The sequence below is a fragment of the Equus przewalskii genome, chromosome 9, assembly GCF_037783145.1.
Source record: "Equus przewalskii isolate Varuska chromosome 9, EquPr2, whole genome shotgun sequence".
Lineage (NCBI taxonomy): Eukaryota > Metazoa > Chordata > Mammalia > Perissodactyla > Equidae > Equus > Equus przewalskii.
This window is the reverse complement of record NC_091839.1, coordinates 20,432,859-20,449,899: the sequence shown is the minus strand read 5'-3', so window position 1 is coordinate 20,449,899 and position 17,041 is coordinate 20,432,859. Positions and strand designations below refer to the sequence as shown.

At 48.1% G+C, this 17,041-nt stretch overlaps 2 protein-coding genes and 1 long non-coding RNA gene across 19 annotated transcripts in view; 2 read left to right on the top strand and 1 right to left on the bottom strand.

Annotated features, from left to right (window-relative positions):
- Window positions 1-1,177: 1,177 nt before the first annotated feature.
- Window positions 1,178-15,530, top strand: SIGLECL1 (SIGLEC family like 1). 3 transcript variants are annotated; one of them, XM_008531345.2, is made up of 6 exons: window positions 1,178-1,663; window positions 8,876-8,959; window positions 10,261-10,542; window positions 10,671-10,776; window positions 11,848-12,004; window positions 13,044-15,530. In XM_008531345.2, exons 2-6 carry the CDS (start codon window positions 8,935-8,937, stop codon window positions 13,161-13,163), a joined length of 690 nt encoding a protein of 229 aa, XP_008529567.1. In that variant the 5' UTR covers window positions 1,178-1,663; window positions 8,876-8,934; the 3' UTR covers window positions 13,164-15,530. The 3 variants fall into 3 exon arrangements, with proteins under 3 accessions (XP_008529567.1, XP_008529569.1, XP_070489427.1); XM_008531347.2 differs by having other exon boundaries at window positions 1,178-1,392; window positions 13,044-14,558; XM_070633326.1 differs by lacking the exon at window positions 8,876-8,959 and having other exon boundaries at window positions 1,240-1,663; window positions 13,044-14,558.
- On the bottom strand, window positions 7,485-13,633 carry LOC139085523 (uncharacterized). 2 transcript variants are annotated; one of them, XR_011543876.1, is made up of 4 exons: window positions 12,781-12,942; window positions 8,532-9,405; window positions 7,815-7,945; window positions 7,485-7,693 (listed from the first exon to the last, which is right to left on the bottom strand). It is a non-coding gene; the product is annotated as an uncharacterized lncRNA (long non-coding RNA). The 2 variants fall into 2 exon arrangements; XR_011543875.1 differs by lacking the exon at window positions 7,815-7,945 and having other exon boundaries at window positions 12,781-13,633.
- The window catches only part of LOC103558386 (SIGLEC family-like protein 1), a 16,808-nt gene continuing 15,294 nt past the window's right edge, over window positions 15,528-17,041 (top strand). For 2 of the 14 annotated variants that reach the window (XM_008531350.2, XM_008531348.2), the window contains exon 1: window positions 15,541-15,812. The gene's annotated coding sequence lies outside the window, so the exon portion shown is untranslated. Of the gene's footprint in view, window positions 15,974-17,041 lie in introns of all 14 variants that reach the window. The other 12 variants (XM_070633337.1, XM_070633333.1, XM_008531353.2 and 9 more) reach the window with 11 other exon arrangements.

Genomic DNA, 17,041 nt, shown 5'->3' with positions numbered 1-17,041 from the left:
TGCCAAGCGGTGCCATGTCTGCACCCAGGATCCGAACTGGTGAACCCTGGGGCCACTGAAAAGTGGAGCGTTCGAACTTAACCGCTGCGCCACTGGGCTGGCCCTGTGCCGAATAATTCTTAAACAGGACAGAAATATCACTAACCATAAAATTTTTAAAATGATAAATTGAGTTTCACTGAAATTAAGAACTTCTCTTAATCATAAATACCATTAAGAGAGTGAAAAGCAGGCAAAGCCTTGAAGAAGATATCTGTTAGGTGTCTATATATGATATAAATATCCAGAATATACAAATAACTGCTTCGAAACAGTTTAAAAAAACCCACCAACCAAATTTTAATAAATAAAAAGAGTTTACATGGGCACTTCACCAAAAAAAAGTATTTCCAAATGGTTAATAAGAATATGACAATAACGTTACCAACTCAGGGGAATGCAAATTAAAACCACAATGAGATACCACCACACAAACACCAGAATAGCTAAAATTAAAGATTAGTTGCTATCACGTGTTCGCAAGGATGTGGAGCATCTTGGACTCACATATGTTGCTGGTGGAAGTGTAAACGGGTTCATCCACTTTGGAAAGTCTTTGGCGGGATCTGAAAAAGCTAAACATATGCCTACATGAAACTCTGAGGCCCTGCCCCCTCCGACTGTCCACGATTAAATGAATATTTATTCATGAATACAAAGAACCCTCACTATTTCAGGACTACAGGAAATAGCAGTGAAAAAAAAACCAAAACAACCCTGCCCAAAGTGAGCTTACATTCGAGTTGGGTAGCCAAACCATCAGCAAGAATGTAATTTAGAAGTAGTAAGTGGCTTGTACATGTTTAATGGGTAGGGAAGCGTTTAATGACCACAGCGTAAGAAAAATAAAACAGGGTTAATCATGAGGAATGGAGCCATTGGAGTCAAAGCGAGGAGTGGTTTTCATTAACATAGTGAAGAATGGCCTCTCCGAGAAGAAAATTGGCGCCCAAATTTCCATGGCATCGCCCACTGCTATGACTGGCTCAAGCCCTCAAGAAGCGGAAAGCTTCATCTGCCTCACTGATTGGCTGCAGAGTAATAGCTTATGCAGGTGCTGATTGGCTGCAGAATAGGCCCTTGCAGCTGCTGATTGGCTGCAGAATAGGCCTTTGTAGCCACTCATTGGCTGCGAGATAGACGCGCACGACGCAAGGCACGCAGGCTGGACCCAGGGCGACTTCTGTGCCCCGTCGCACCGTCTTTCCGGGGCCACCACAGACGGGCGGTGGCTCGTCTCCCGGGCCGCGAGGGGCCTATTGGCTCTCCTGGCCGTGGCTGAGTGCGGGACCGGTGTTGGGCCTGCCCGGACTGCGCTTCCTGAAAGCGGGGCTTCTGTCAGTCAGGCAGTCGGTCAGTGAGCGCGAGCTGGGGCGGCAGACAATCACGAGGGCCGTTGGGCGCCAGGGCGGCCCTCGTGCCTGAGAGGCCCAGTCGGACCGAGGCCGCTTCTCGGTCATTCGGAGGCGAGGCTCCCTGACGGCCGGTCCACGACCAGACCGTCAGCCCACCGGGGGCCCCTCCTGTATTCGTCAGGCGGTCACCAAGGGGGTCACCGGTGCGCCTGAAGGGCAGCCGGGGGTCACCGGCCTAAGACCACCAAGCAGTGTGTCATCCTGGTCAGGTCAGTCCCCCTGGTCCACCCATCACCCGCCCTGCGCGTCGGTTAGTCAGGCGCCTTCAGTCACCTTCTTAGGTGGTTAATCCCCGTGAAGGCACCGTCGTCCGTCGCACAGTCATCCCACGTGTCCGCCTGTCTCACTGCGAGTCCTTGGTGTCCCCAGGAAACCCGCTTTCCAGTCGGTCGGCTGAAGTAGGGCAGCCACCCCGGAGGCCGCCCTTCCCAGCGAGGCGGGGAGCCCTTCGCGGCCCTTCGGCTCTGCTGAGGGAAACAGGGAGCAGGAGGGCCGAGGCGTGCGGAGGACCGAGACCGTCCCGGACGGGGGCGTGCGGAGGACGGAGAGCGTCCCTGGGCGGGGGCGTGCGGAGGACCGAGAGCGTCCCGGGTGGGGGCGTGCGGAGGACGGAGAGCGTCCCGGGGCGGGGGCGTGCGGAGGACCGAGAGCGTCCCGGGTGGGGGCGTGCGGAGGACCGAGAGCGTCCCGGGTGGGGGCGTGCGGAGGACGGAGAGCGTCCCGGGGCGGGGGCGTGCGGAGGACCGAGAGCGTCCCGGGTGGGGGCGTGCGGAGGACGGAGAGCATCCTGGGGCGGGGGCGTGGGGAGGACCGAGAGCGTCCCGGGTTGGGGCGTGCGGAGGACCGAGAGCATCCCGGGTGGGGGCGTGCGGAGGACCGAGAGCGTCCCGGGGCGAGGCGTGCCGAGGACCCAGAGCGTACCAGCGGAGGCGTGGGGAGGACCGAGAGCATCTCGGGCGGGGGCGTGGGGAGGATCGAGAGCATCCCGGGCAGGGGCGTGCCGGGGACCCAGAGCGTCTTGGAGCCCCTGGGACAGAGGCTGAGGAAAGCAGGTTAATGGTTGCCTAAGACAGGGGATGGGGAAGAGAATAGGAGTTAGGGGAGATGGAGTGAATTTTAATGGATACTGGGTTTCTTTTGAGAGTGATGAAAATGTTCTGGAATTGGGTAATGGTGATGGTTGTACGTACATCTTTGCAAATATACTGAAAACTCCTGTACTCTTTAAAAAAGAGTGAATTTTATGGCATGTCAATTATTTCTCAATAAAAAAATTAATTATAAAAAATGTGGTTACCAGCAGAACCAAGGCTAAAACGCAACTCCCAATCAGAAACTGTTCTTTTACCAGTGGTATTTGTTGGAGACTATGTTCCAGCCTCCATGCTAGAATGAGGACAGGGATTGTGTCATTCTTGTTTTCTGTCTTATCCCTGAAACAGTTCCTGGCGTGGGAGTGAGGTGATGTTTCATTCTAGTTTTGCTTTGCGTTTCCCTAATCATCAGTGATGGTGAACATCTTTCCATGTGCCTGTTGGCCATCTGTGTGCAGGAATGTGCTTCGAGAGAGACTCGTTAGCGAAGCAGACTGCTCTTTGTAGTGGCGAGCCTCTATAGGGTGGCAGGAGGTGAGACCGGAGAGATAAAGGGACAGGGCCATGTTGTGCGCAACTTGGGCTTTTACTCTGAGATGAGAGCCATTGGAGAGTTTCGAGCAGAGAAGGGGCAGGATCTTATGAGGTGTTGATAGAATCCTTCTGGCTGCTACGTGGGGAATAGAATGCTGAGGGAGGAAGGTAAAGCAGCGAGGCCAGTGACAAGCTTACTACAGCCTTCTGGGTGACAGCGTGGTGGCGTGGGCCGGGGTGGTCGCAGTGGAGGTGATTAGTAGTGGTGAGATTTTGAATATATTTTGAAAGCAGTGCCAACAGGATTTTCTGACAGATTGGATGTGGGACACAAGAGAAAAGAGAGTAGACAAAGAGGACTTCAAATTTTGACTCTTGGTTTCTCCCTGAGCGTGATTTTATTTGATTTAGAGACGTGTTTCCTAAGTTTTAGGTGATTGACTTTTTCCTTTTTCTGAGATGAGGGCAAGGGGGTTTAAACTTCTAATATTAATTTTACTCTTACTGTATTGCCTATCCTCAGAGAATGGGAGTAGCTTATAAAACTTCTACTCTCTTGAAAGTTGGTGTGGAGAAAGAAGAACCTGAGTTTTGAATTCACCTCTAACTATACTTTCTCAACGATCCTGGGAAAATCACTTATTTCTCTGAGCTTCAGTTTCCTCCGCTATAAAGAGGAAATCTTAAGACTTAATTCCACAGTTCTTGTGGAAATAAACGAAGACCACCTGTTTGAGAACAGGCAGGTTATTTATTCAGTGCATGCTATAGCAAGAGTCAGCCACCATCACTTGCATTCGGCAAAGACTCAAAGGCAGGCAGGGGAGTGGGAAATCTTTACAGTGAGAAAAAGAGAAGGAGCTTCAGACAGTGTCTGATCGGAGACTGCGGGCATGGGGAAGCTGGAGGTTGGCTAATTAGAAGTGGGGACATCTTAAGTGATTGGACTGGGGGACATACTTGTCTTTACTTCATTGATTCTGAGCTGGAAGCAGGGGCAATAATTAGGGAAGCTGGTACCCATTTATCAAGTTCTGACTGTTCTGGGCCAATTGCTGCAGAGGTCGTGGTTTGGCTTCTTGGACTGGTTGCTGCCAAGTGAGGATCAGAGTCATGTACGTCATAGAGTTGAGGCTTGAGGGTCATATATGGTCCGGCCATTGTCTGTTTATATATTCAGTCTCTCAGGTTCTTGGGGGGAATAAAAATGAGATGTATGGAATTGACAGGCATATAGCAAACAATAAATAAATATTAGTTTGAGTTAAAGATTTAAGAAATTTTATTATGGCCTAATTATGTAGTCCTTTCTTTGTTTTCTTTTACTAATCCACCTTTACAAAAAGAATTTATTCACCAATGTAATACACGAATATTAATTTATACATCAAACAATACCAACAGGTATGGAATAAAAAATGAAAATCTTAATTTATCTTTTTCCCTAAGTACTGGTACTATCTTCTTGTGGATCTTTCCAGACCTTTGTTTTATTCATCTGTGTGTTATATATATATATATATTAACATATAACTATTATATATGAGCATATATATTTACATGTGATACACATATATAAAGTTTTTACATAAATGACAAATGATCAAATTTCATTTAAATATTATGAAATAATTCAGACATAAAGATATAAAAATGGTACAATAAGAGCATGTACCTGCCACCCAGCTTAAAATTTAAAACACTACCCCTGTGTACCCCTTCCCCAAATAATCTCCCACTCAAACCTAGAGATAACTGCTACCTTGAATTTGGCCTCTTTACCCTAGTTTAGAGGAATTTTAAAAAGCCAGAAGGCAAATACGACAGTGAGAAACCTGACTTCAAATCGCCTGAGATGATATCCCTTAATCTAATCACAATAAAGATCCATAAAAGGGCCTGGGTTCCTTGGCCCCATTCCTAGCTGGGGACTCAAAGCCATATGCACTTTAGTGGTAAAATGGTCAGGGGAAGAGATGTTTCTAGGACTCCTTAACATGGGAGCCCATGCATTGTGATTCTAAAACCTGTTGGTGATACCTAAGGGGGGTTATAGTTAGATTGGGAAGATATGGGAATGCAAAGATTGACAGGATTAAGGTGAAGGTTTGGATGAAAATGTTGGAACAGATTGTATGTGAGGTCATCATGTCTCCTCCTTTACCTGAATGTAAATAGATAGTGTGTCTGACTGTGGAACATCTCCCCTTCCTAATATTATGAAACAGGAGGCACATAAATCCCCCCTTCAATCATTATTGATTGGACATGCTAATTGGGACCCAATAAGATTGCCCAAGCCCACGAAGGTTGTAAACTTGCAAAGTACAGGATATCTGGTCGAAAAAATGTGCTAGAAGCCCAGTGTTGGATTGGTTTGTTTGGATTTGGGAAGACACATATTCTGTCTCTGGGAATATTCCCAGCCCTATCTGTAAAACTACTGGAAAAAAGTCTTGGGATCCTTCTGCAGACTGGAGCTTTTGGCAAAGCCAGTGAGCATCACCCAGTGGCGACCAATGGGATTTTTAAGCAGAAAATTTCCAATAGAGAGACAATTAGCTGGTTATTGGGCTTTAATTGAAATGGCCCCTATGACGGAAGGACATGAAATACCCTGAAACCTGAAATCCTCATGACGTCTTTGGTAATGTTGGGCAAACACGCTAATAAAGAAGGCCATGCCCAGAAGAGTTCTATAATAAAATGGAAATGGTTTATAGATGAGCATGCTACCACAGGAATTCGAGGAGATGCTCATCGTATTCATGAGCAGGTGGCCTGTTTCCCACCACCACCAACTTTGGGACCACCTGAGGAGCTGCCAGGTCCTATTGCCAGTGAATGGGTGGTGCCAATGAATAGCTCCCAATTGACCAACAAAGAGGGGCTTGGCTTATGGATGGGCAGTTCCGAGATGAATGGGTTCCTTTGAGTGGGAAATATTAGTTTTGGTGTACTGGTAAATATTTAATAACCAGATCTCCACAGGGAAAAATAAAGCCCTGAATTGGAGTATTGCCAACTTCCACTTTGTAAATACTCTCACCATAGTCAATTTCAAGCTAGGAAGAGACACAGTAGAACAGCATTCTGTAGTATTTCCATCATCTGGATACAAAAGATGTAAATAACCTCAAGAACATAGATAACAGTAAAATGTATTCAGAAAAATTAGGAAGTAATCAGTTTTAAGTAATTATAAACTTTGTTTTTAATATAACTTTAAAGGTTTATATAATTTAATTTTTAATAATGGCTGCAGCATTCTTGAAAATTTAATAATTAGCTCTTACAAGCTGGTTTACTCGGGCCCCAGCACACTCATGAATATTAGTTAGAAACCAAGATGTAGGTGTGAGCTGTGTTTATTGCTGTGGACATTGGTGGGTCACGGCTTCTAGGTTCTTTCTGTGAACAGAATACGGAAATAGAATTCGTTTTCTAAACCAAGGGTTTCTATTTATATTGCCAATTAAAATTAAACTCTACTTCCTTTCCGTAAATTACTATATTTTATACTTTTTGTCTTTTTCCTTACTGTGAAAATCTTTAAAACATAGTTTCAAAATTACAATACCAATGTTACTGATAGTAAACGTACTAGTGAAGATGAAGTTTTCTTTGTCCCTCGAGTATGTCTCCCTTAAGACAGTAGAGTCAGAGCACTGTGTTCAGAGGTTACTTGAAATGGGTATTTTTCCAGAGTGGTTATGTTATCATTATTTTCATTTTTTCACTCAGTTCTGTTTTTGTTCAACTTTAGGGTTTGCCTTTTTTTTTCCACTTCTAGGTTTAATTGGACTTTTTGAACAGTAAAATATCGATACGGTTGAAAAGTTATTTTTTAAAGTATACTGATGATTCTTTGATCACAATTGCGTCACCTGACCACCAGGACATGTAAGGGTATCTGGGAACATTAATATTTGTTATTTGCAGGCTCTGTAGTGGAGGCAAGAGGGATAATGGTAATGGGATACCTGTTAGGTCTGACAGCCAGCAGTGTCTGCTACAAAATATTATAGACTGAGAGCACACCCTTTCATCCTGCTTTTTTCCCAAACATTGATGCAGAGATGAGGGACCCGTAGCCCAGAGAGGAAAAGGATTGTCTATGGTCCTCCAGTGAATCAGTGACAGCTTACATAATCTGTGCTGGGTTTGCCGGGGCTTCTGCTCTTAAGTCAATGCTTTTCAAAAAGAAAATAGTAGAAGGAAGATCATTTCAAGAAAGGTGAGGCTGACATTTGAACATTTTATCAGTAAGTATTTATCAAACAAGGTCATTCCAAGCTCTGCAGGGGACACAAAGGTCTGTTTGATGTAGGGCCTTCCCTTAAAGAGCTCACTCTCAAGCAGAGTCTCTGGTAAGATTATTTCATTAGTTTCCCAACTAAAGTGACTTAACCAAGTGAGAGTTTATTTTCGTCATGTAAGGAGATGTACAGAGGTAGGCTGTGCAGGGTAGGTGGAGCAGCTCCACAGGCCATCAGGGAACCAGGCTCCTTGAATTGTTGTGCTACAGCATCCTCGTGAGTGTCTTTCATCCTCATGGTTTACCTCATGGTTGCCAAAAGGCTGCTCCACCTCCAGTGTCACATCCATAGTCTAGGGAGAAGGGAGATGGAAGTGATGAGGAAGAAGGAAAGGACAACATCAGGAAAGCAAGACGTTCCCAGGAATCCCCTGCTCACTTCCACTAAAACAAGGTCACATGGTTGCCCTTAACTGCATAGGAAGCTAGACAAAGGCGTGCTTTAGTCCGCAACGTTGTGCCCATAAACAAACTTGGATACGTTAGTAATGGAGTGCAGGACAGGTAACGACTGATGTCTGGCGCTTGGACAGAAACAAATAACTCTATGGGGGAAAAAAATGGTTATTTCCCCAGAAAAGAACAAATAAAATGCCTTTAACTCTGGGAGGGGAGCAGTTACCCACTTCTGACTGGGTAGGGAGATCAGGAAAGGCTGCATGTAGGAAGTGGCATTGAACTCAGCTTTGAAATTGAAGTAGGATTGGAATGTGGGCAGAGGGGAGTCGCAAGATGACAAGCTGTGAGAGGGGGAATCCCCTGAGTGACAGGAGAGGTGTGGTTAGAGCAAAATCTAGAAAGGGCAGCATTTTCCCTTCGGCATGGAAAATATCGGCAAAGGCACGGGGGATACGAGGCAAGGGTGAGGCAAAATTGTGCGGAACCTCCTTTGCAAAGCAAGGAAGTTGGGAACTTTTCCTGTCAGCAGTAGGAATTCCTGTCCATTTTTGTTCTCCCAAAGATCTGTTAAATTGGTCCTGCCCCTCCATCCCTCGCAGCCCATGTGCCAACTCAAGCATGTCGTTCATCCTGGACCACACACCGGTCTTGTCCCTGGCCCCTGGGCTGCAGGCACTCCCCGTCCAGGCCATCTCTCCTGTGGGCCCCAATGGGGTATGTGAAAACCCAGACCTGATGCTGTCTCTCTGTGGTACACAACCCTTCCGTGGATCCCATGAGCTTTGACAGAGAACCCAAAGGACCTGGTCAGTGAGTCCCTTGCAAGGGGCCTGAGACTGGGAGTGAAAGACTAGAGGAGAGAGAAGAAAGGAGACATGACATTGGGGCTTCACAGGGATGGCGGGCCCTCGACGCTCTTGAGCATCTCGTCCCAGGAAATTCCCGCTTCTCAGGGTGAACAGGGCTTCAGGATGACCAAAGAGACTGAAGCCCCTGGCTTGCTAGAAGACCTTCTGTTCTCCCCACCCCCATGGCCTCCTTCAGTTACTCATCATCTCATCTCTTCTGAACCACAGAGCCAGCCGTGGCAAAGGCCCTGGGCCCCTCCTGTTCCTGAGAACCACTGCTGCTGCAGATGGGGCTGCCACGGCCACTGCCGAGTGAGTGGGATGGGAAGCAGGGCTCGAGGTGTCTGAGGAGGCCGAGGCTCCAGGGCCAGGCGTGGGTTGGGCTGTGGGGGTCTGAAGAGAGAACATAAGGGTGTAGGGTACCAAATAACCAATATGAATTAGACATTGGTGTGCCAGGTTCTGGCAGGGCTGGGGGTGTCTGGGGAAAATAGCAGACTGGGCCAGGGAGTGGAGTTGGGGTGCGGGTGGGAGCTCAGTCAGGGTGGCGTGAAGGTATGAGGGCACGGGAGCTGTTTCAGATATCACCAGCACACGCTGGAGGCTCCAAGGTTTGTCAGGGTTTCAGCGCCTGTCGGTCACTCTCCGCGGGCGTGCTTTCCCAGATGGTAAAAGTAAATAATCCAGAGGACGGAAGTGGAGGAGAGGCTGTGCATCACGGTCCCCTGCAAATTCCTCATCCGCCACTCCAGGTGACCCTGATAAAAAGACCAAGATCAAGGGCTACTGTTCAGGGGGAAATTACCCCTTTGTACCAGTAACCTCAAACAACTCCAATAAAAAAAGTACTTTAAAACACTAAGGACCAATTCCTTACTATTAGAGACCTTGAAGGTCTGTTCCTTAGTAATCCGTGATATTCACCAGATGGACAACATGTCCCACCTATTCTTTGTACAACGAGAAAGTTCCAAATGTTCTTACCCAGAAAATGGCCTCGCAGTCTCTACTTAGGATGAATGATCAATCAAAGGCCACTTGGGATTGGGAAGAAAAAAATCTAGAAAGGCATTCTGTTTATTGAATGGGTAATACTTGACCGTGCACTGAGCTAGGAATACTGCAAACCTGAGGGCATTCAATGCAATGATAGTATGACACAGGTTCAGTGAATGTGCCTATTTTCCAGACTAGGAAAGAGCAAAGAGAGGGAAAGTAACTTGCAGACAGTAAGCGATGGAGGGAGAAACTGATCACGGATGGAGCTGGGAAGGGGCAGAGCCCAAGGGGAGTGCTGGCAGTGGGAGGAAGAGAGAGGAAGTAGGAGCCCAGGCTTGAGAGTCTAGCCTGAGGGGGTAGATAAGGGATCATAGATAATGTGGATCCTCAGACGGTTCCCTTGCCATCAGTCTAGAAGGTGACGTGTTCAGGTTCAGCCCAGATAAGGAGAGAGGATGAAGGGAAACTGATCTGTGAGGCTCAACTCCTCTCAGCTTCCAGAAAGTCTTTCCAAAGCTCCTTGTGAATAAGGATTAAGGAGAAGGCTGGTCCTGGAGGAAGTGGAGAAGGGACGTCAGGATGCCTTGCTGACTCCTGACCCTCCCTCCCCACAGCACCTCCCAGGCTGCTCTATTCCTCTTGTTCCTTGGAGAAGACTCTGAAGTGCATCTGTCTCTTCCATGGGATCCCCAGGCCCTCTGTGCAGTGGTGGATAGGAGGTGCTCCCACAGGTGTGAACAGCACAGATGACGGCATCCAGGTGACTTCCACCATAACTGGCCACTGGATCAACAGCACCATCAATCTGACTGAACAGCCAGAAGTGGGCACGAGCCTTCTCTGTGAGGGGAAGAACCCAAATGGAACCCACGCTCTGACCATTCTACTGATGTCAAGTGAGGGTGGAGGGGACCCAGTGATGAAGGGATGGGGACGGGCACTGGGATGGAGGAGGGAGCAGAGCTTTGGCTCCAATTCCAAGGTCTTTGGAGAGGAGCTTTTCTCACATGCCCTTTGCTTCCAGAAAGGAGTTCTTTGGTTGCCCAGGCTTTCCTGAAAGGGCTGATCGAGGGCGTTGTCTATGGAGCCATTGTGGTAGCACTGCTCTCCCTCTGCCTCGTCCCTCTCATGTGAGTACCGGCGGCAAAATTCACCCGTAAGCCTGTCCCAGAGTCTGCTCCCCGCAGGCCCCAGCTGTGATGCTGGCACAGAGAGGGCAAAAACAGGGCCCCTGCCCTTGTGGAGCTCAGGGTCTGGCAAGGGAAGAGGCACCAAACAAGATCACCACAATCCAGGACCATCAGGACTGTGCTGGGCCACAAAACAGGCCCAAAGACACAGGCTTTCAGAGAATTTCATAAACGAGAAAGCAAAAGAGGAAGCGACAGCCCTGGGGACACCAGCAGAGTCCCCAGGGTGCTGTCTGAAGTGGGCCCAGAGAGCTGAGCCCTCATTTGTTTGGTGGAAAGTAGTATATGCAGGCCCTAGGGACACCTCTGAGGAATTTCCAATAGCTTTGTGCGGTGTCAGGTGCATTGAGAGTGGCATTAATGACTAAAAATAAAAGTGGAAAAGGTTTTTGGTGTTGGTTCATAAAAACTCTTGAAACTTGGCTAAATGTATTATCTAGAAGCCTAGAGTGAGAAGAGCAGAGTAGCCAGAGATCAGGCCAGAGAGTTCGACAGGGGTGCCTCTGGCCAGTCCAGATGTCTTGGGCTTAATCCTGTTGGGAGCCATGGAAGAGTGCTAAGCTTGGAAGGAAAGCATGACTTTGGGGTAGGACACAGACCAGAAGGCAAGAGCGAGGAGGCCTGAGCCGGGGCAAGTGATGAGGGTCAGTCAGAGAGGTGGGACTCAGGAGTGACCGACCATTGGGGATGAAAAAGAAGAGGAGCCGATGGCAAGGCAAACTGGGAAGCTATTTTCAGTGTCAGCTGAACATAAAGACCAACAACAATCCTGTCAGTTGCAAAGTCCTTCCCTAGCTGACCTCATCTGAGCCCACAGCCTGATAAGCAAGGTGTCCCCCTAGTACAGAGTATGAAACCAATTCCCAGAGAGTTGTGTAGCTCGCCCTAGATAACACGGCAAGCTCTTAGTGTTGTTGAGCTCTAAACCAGAACTTCTGATCAAGACCAGAGCCCATTTAGGGGTACAGGGAGGTGGAGAGCCAGAACTGATCAGGAGGATCATTTCCTTAGAGTGAAACGTGTCAGAATGAAGCAGGCAAAGAAAACTGCAGCAGTCGAACCAGAAAAGAGCCCTAAAGCCAGAGCATGCCAAGATCCCAAGACGTCTCTGAAGCCTGAGGAGCCAGAAAAAGCCACAGTCACCCCATCTTCGAAGAGCCAGATATTGGTGGGTACCTGTTGTTTTTCGAATCTAGTCCATCGGGATAATGGTAATAACACCCATGAGGAGAGGCACATGCAGGGTCTAAAGGAATTATCGTCCTTAGTCCTATAGGACATCTCGAGTGCCCACATATGCTTGCAGATCATCTTACAGATAATGAAGCTATGTCCCAGAGAGGGAAAGAAAATTAAGAGAAATAACCTAAAGGATAATTAGAATCAGCAAAGTATACACACACCCACACACTGAGTCCCCATTGAGAAGAGGCTTGGAAGAATCCCTCGGGGGTTGTAGCATCAGAGCGGAAACCAAAGGGTTTGGTCTCTGAGTGTTTGGCGGCTGCCATCAGCACAGTCTGTAAGGGCCACAGGCCCAAGTCAGCCCGAAGTGCTTGGAGACCAGGCCAAGCCCAGGTCACCCCTTCATTTACCCCACACTCCATATCCTCAGCAGGCTTGGAGGGGACAGTGCCTGAGGTCACTGTGCCTCACTGTTGTTTACCCTTTACGATTCTCTAAGACCAGAAGGGCCCTGCTGCCCTCCCTACACCCTGTGCTCGGAGCTGGTGTCCCTTTGTGGGTAAATCACGCACCTGTCAAATTCCACCAGCATTCCCTGCAGGATTCCAAGTCTCCACCCTGGGCAATGCTGGGGTCTCAGACATGGATCAGACACAGGCCCTGCCCTCGAGCAACCAGGCTGGCGGGGAGGGCACCCTCACAGTAACGGGGCTGAGCCAGGGGTTATGGTTGCCTAGAGGAGGGAGGGAATGAACCTACCTGGAGAAGTCAGGCGAAACTTCCCAGGGGAGTCTGGGGAACAGTCAGGTGGCTCCTGGTGCTGGGGATGCACAGGGACGACCAGCGGGAGAAGACAGGGTTGCAGGCTCCAACTGTGGCATTGCGAGGTGAAGCCACTGCCTGTTCCACGTTGCCTTAATTCTGTGCTCAAAGGGAGGGACAGAATTCTGTCCTTTTTCAGATTTGGATATCTCACCTATAGACCTGTTTCAACATCCTTCTTTCTTTGCCTTGCTCTGCAGCACCCAATACCTTCAACTTCCAGCAAAGCAAGAAAAACTGGAGCTGACGCAGCCTCATACCTGACTCATACCTGGAGTTCCCACTCTCCCGGCAATTACAAAAGTCTACAGAATCCTTAGAGACCCCAGAAACCCAGGAGTCGGTAACAAACCTGAAGCCCCCCGAGTCTCCTCGGCTCGCAGAGCCCTCTCAAGCCCCACCTGTCCCTCACACCGGCTCTCCGCTGAACAGGGTTACTCTTGGACCTGGTCTCGGAACCTTTGGAAGCAAATTCTATGATCTGTTGTTTGAGTTAGCCAGAAGAAATATGCCTCGTCCTGAGATGGTGTCAAAGGAAGGAAAAATAAATGTGAAGCTAGGAAATAGGTCCATCAAGAAGTAGCTTTTGAGCCCTACTGTGTGCCCAGTACCTGGAATATACATACCGCAGCACCAGGCTTTGGAGCCATCATATATGCATTGAATCCCAGCTTCAATGCTTAGTGGTTAGATGTCTTTGAATAAGACTTCCGCACCCCCAACTTTGAGCTTCAGTATCCTCACTTGAGGTGTACCAGGGTGAAGAGTGATTGAAAAGTGTCATCCAGAGCTGTAGGCAGAGAAAAGACACAAAGATGGGCCCTAAATGCCAAGAGAAGGCTTTGGAACTTTATCTGGTGGGAACTTATCCTGACTCCCTTAGACTGTGAGTTCTACAAGAACGGGGATCTTGTCTGTCTTATTTTCTACTTGTATCACCAGCACCTAGAATGGTTTCTAAAATACAATAGGCTCTCAAAAATGTTTGTCAAATAACTGAATGAATTATAAGCTGTTGAAAGATTTGAAGCAAAGTAGAGTGACCACATACACAGTGAAAGGACATTCTAGCAGTTATTGATGTATTTAGAAGAGGTAAGCCTGGAGGCAAAGAGCCTAGTTAGAAGATTATTGCAATATTCCTTGGCCAGAAAAGCAGGCATGCAAGGAATAGAAGGCAAGCATGCAAGGAATAAGAGTGAGATTCTGGCATGAGAATGGACCCCAGCTGTGTAGTATTCCCTTCAGAATGCATGACAGCCTCCTTTCTGGAGCCAGATGCTGGGAACTTTCAGCAGTTGAGGAAAAGCTCATCTCTTCCCTGGGGCATTATTTGTGAGTTAATCCACTAGTTCTCCATCCAGCACCAGTGAGGGGGCATTCTGTGATTGAGGAAGATGTTTATATAAGCCTCACACGTATGTGTGCCGTTCACACATTCCACATAAATAGGAGCATCCACCATGTGCCAGATAATGAGGCAAACAAGCCAGACACAGGCCCTGCCTCCACGGAGCTCATGATCTATGTGGGTACACAGACAACGAAGAAATAAATACAAAACTACAGCTTAAAATGTGGATGAGTGCCAGGAATAAAAAGGACGGAATGACCACAACTAGAAGGACCCACAACTAAAAATACACAACTATGTACCAGGGGGCTTTGGGGAAAAAAAGGAAAAATAAAATCTTTTTTTTTTTTAAAAAAGGCAATACTGAGAAAGTATAAGAGGAGGCACCTAGTTTGGATTAGAGAGTCAGAGAAGGCCTCTCTGAGAAAGCGACATTTGTGCTGAGACCTAAGGGATTATTAGGAGCTAGTTAGAGGGAACAAAGGATTCTAGGCTCCGAGATGAGGAAGGTCTGGTGAGTTCAAGAGCCCAGAGGAAGTCTGTGCGGCTGGAGCTCAGACTGAGGGACGAGCTCCCGAGGGGGCCAGAGCCTTCAGGACCTCAGGGGCTCTGGTGAGAAGCTGAAGTTTTATCTTCACTCACAGAGGGCTATTTCGTCTTGTGCTTTGTAATTTTGGAAAGTGGACTCCTATTCATCAGGCCCTTATCTGTGAGAATCTTGTGCCACAGAGCTTCTGAGGTGAGAGTAGAAGCCTCGATAATCTATCAAAGAAACAAATCCTCTATTAGGGAGAGGCGTACGAGGATGGGGAGAGGGAAGGTGGGTAGGTCTCGGGGAGAAGAGATTGAGATCTAGAAGAGGAATGGGGCAGAGGATGGGAAATGGGTTGGGGTAGCTCAGGGATGGATTTTTGGCATGAGAATGAAGAGCTGGGTCTTCGTGTGTCTTGCTTTGTCTATGATGGTGCCTTGGTTGCAGGACAGGAAATGGGGGTACCAAGGTGCCTTCTGATTCTCTGGGGTTACTGAGGGTCGCGCACTTGGCATTTTATTCCTTGATCAATGGCTTCCAATCTGCCCATCATCTGTTTGCCCACAAGTACTGGGTTAATTAGCCCGGGGTCTTGAGGTCTAGCAGGGGTCTAGAAACGCCTGGTCAAGAAAGACGATTCTCCCGAGGGGGCCAGGGAGGCCCCGCAAGAGCCCAGGGAGCCTTATAGTAACGGTTGCTCTGGACTGGCTCAGGCTCTGGTGACCCACGAGTTCGAGAACCAACCCCGCCCGAGGTCCCAGCAGCTCGCGCGCGCATCGTCAGGCCCTGATTGGCTCCGACGGACTCGCGCATGCTCCTTGGAGCGCCTGTGGGGCAGGGTTTCGCAGCGGGCGGGCGTTCTGTCCTCGTGTGACCTCTGGCTTTTGGGACCTTGGTGAGGCTCGGGGACTCCCAGGCGGCCTCCTGAGCTGGTTGTGAGCCAGCCAGTCAGTTAACCGTCCTCTGCCGTAATCGCTTCTCGGTGAGTCACTCGGCCGTGGTGCATACGCTTGTTCCAGGGATCATCAGTTCATCCGGCTGGTCGTGAGACGTTAAATCCGGTCCGAGTCGTCCCTCTGGACAGTAAGTTCTCCAGTCACTGTTTCTATAGGAGTAAGTCAGCCAGCCCGTCACTTGATGCGCTCAGCAAAAATCGAGGAGAACGTTAAGTTTCAAGGAAACAGCCGGGTGGAGACGTGCTGAGGAAGGGCCAGGCTGGAACTGTCGCAACCCGAGAAGAAGGGGTAAATTCGGAAAAGGAAATGATGGTTTAGAGGGAGGGGAAGGAGGTCGCCTGTGGAGATGACCCGTGGGTGCGCCAAGGCCTGGGAGGGCATTGAGGCTGGGAAGAGATCAGAGTTAAAGTCTGCAGGACCGTTAAACACTGGGCAAAAAACCCTCTCGGTTTACGGATGAGGAAAAGGAGGGGAAACCAGAGAGGGGACAGCGCTTGCCTAAAGGGCGTTACTGGCAAAACCCTGGCTGGCACCCCAGGGCTCTTCTCAGTCTTCAATTTGAGGTTGTAAATAAATCAGTGTATTCTCTGAAACAATTAGATTCTGAGAATTAATTACTAACTAAAATTTTTACTTCAAAAATTTTTTAAAAATCTAATCTAGGGGCCAGCCCGGTGGCCGAGTGGTTAAGTTGGTGCGCTCTGCTTAGGTGGCCCAGGGTTTCACAGGTTCAGATCCTGGGTGCAGACATGGCCCCGCTCATCAGGCCACACTGAGGCAGCGTCCCACATGCCACAACTAGCAGGACCCACAACTAAAAAGACACAACTATGTACCCCAGGGGGCTTTGGGAGAAAAAGGAAAAAAAAAAAAAACTAAGCTAACTAACAGGAGAACTAGACACAGCAACTCACCCCTCTCAGTAATTGAGCAAATAGATGAAAAAATTGGTGTAGATATAGAATAGTATCAACCAAACTGACTTAAGTGACATTTAGAGAATGTTTCACCCATCAGTAGTGGGATACACATTCAAGGGTTTGTGGAACGCTTACCAACATAGAACATATTCTGGGCTGTAAAACAAGTCTCAACAAATTTAAAAGAATTGAAATCATATGAAGTATGTTCTCTAACCACAATGGAATTAAACTAGAAATTAATAACAGCTAAAAAAACAACAAATATCTGGAAATTAAGCAAGGCACTTCTAAGCAACTAATGGATCAAAGAAATAACATCACAAGGTGTCTTAGTTTTCTAGGGCTGCCATAACAAAGTTCTGCAAATTGAGTGGCTTAAGACAACAGAAATGTATTGTCTTATGGTTCTGGAGGCTGCAAGTCCAAAATTAAG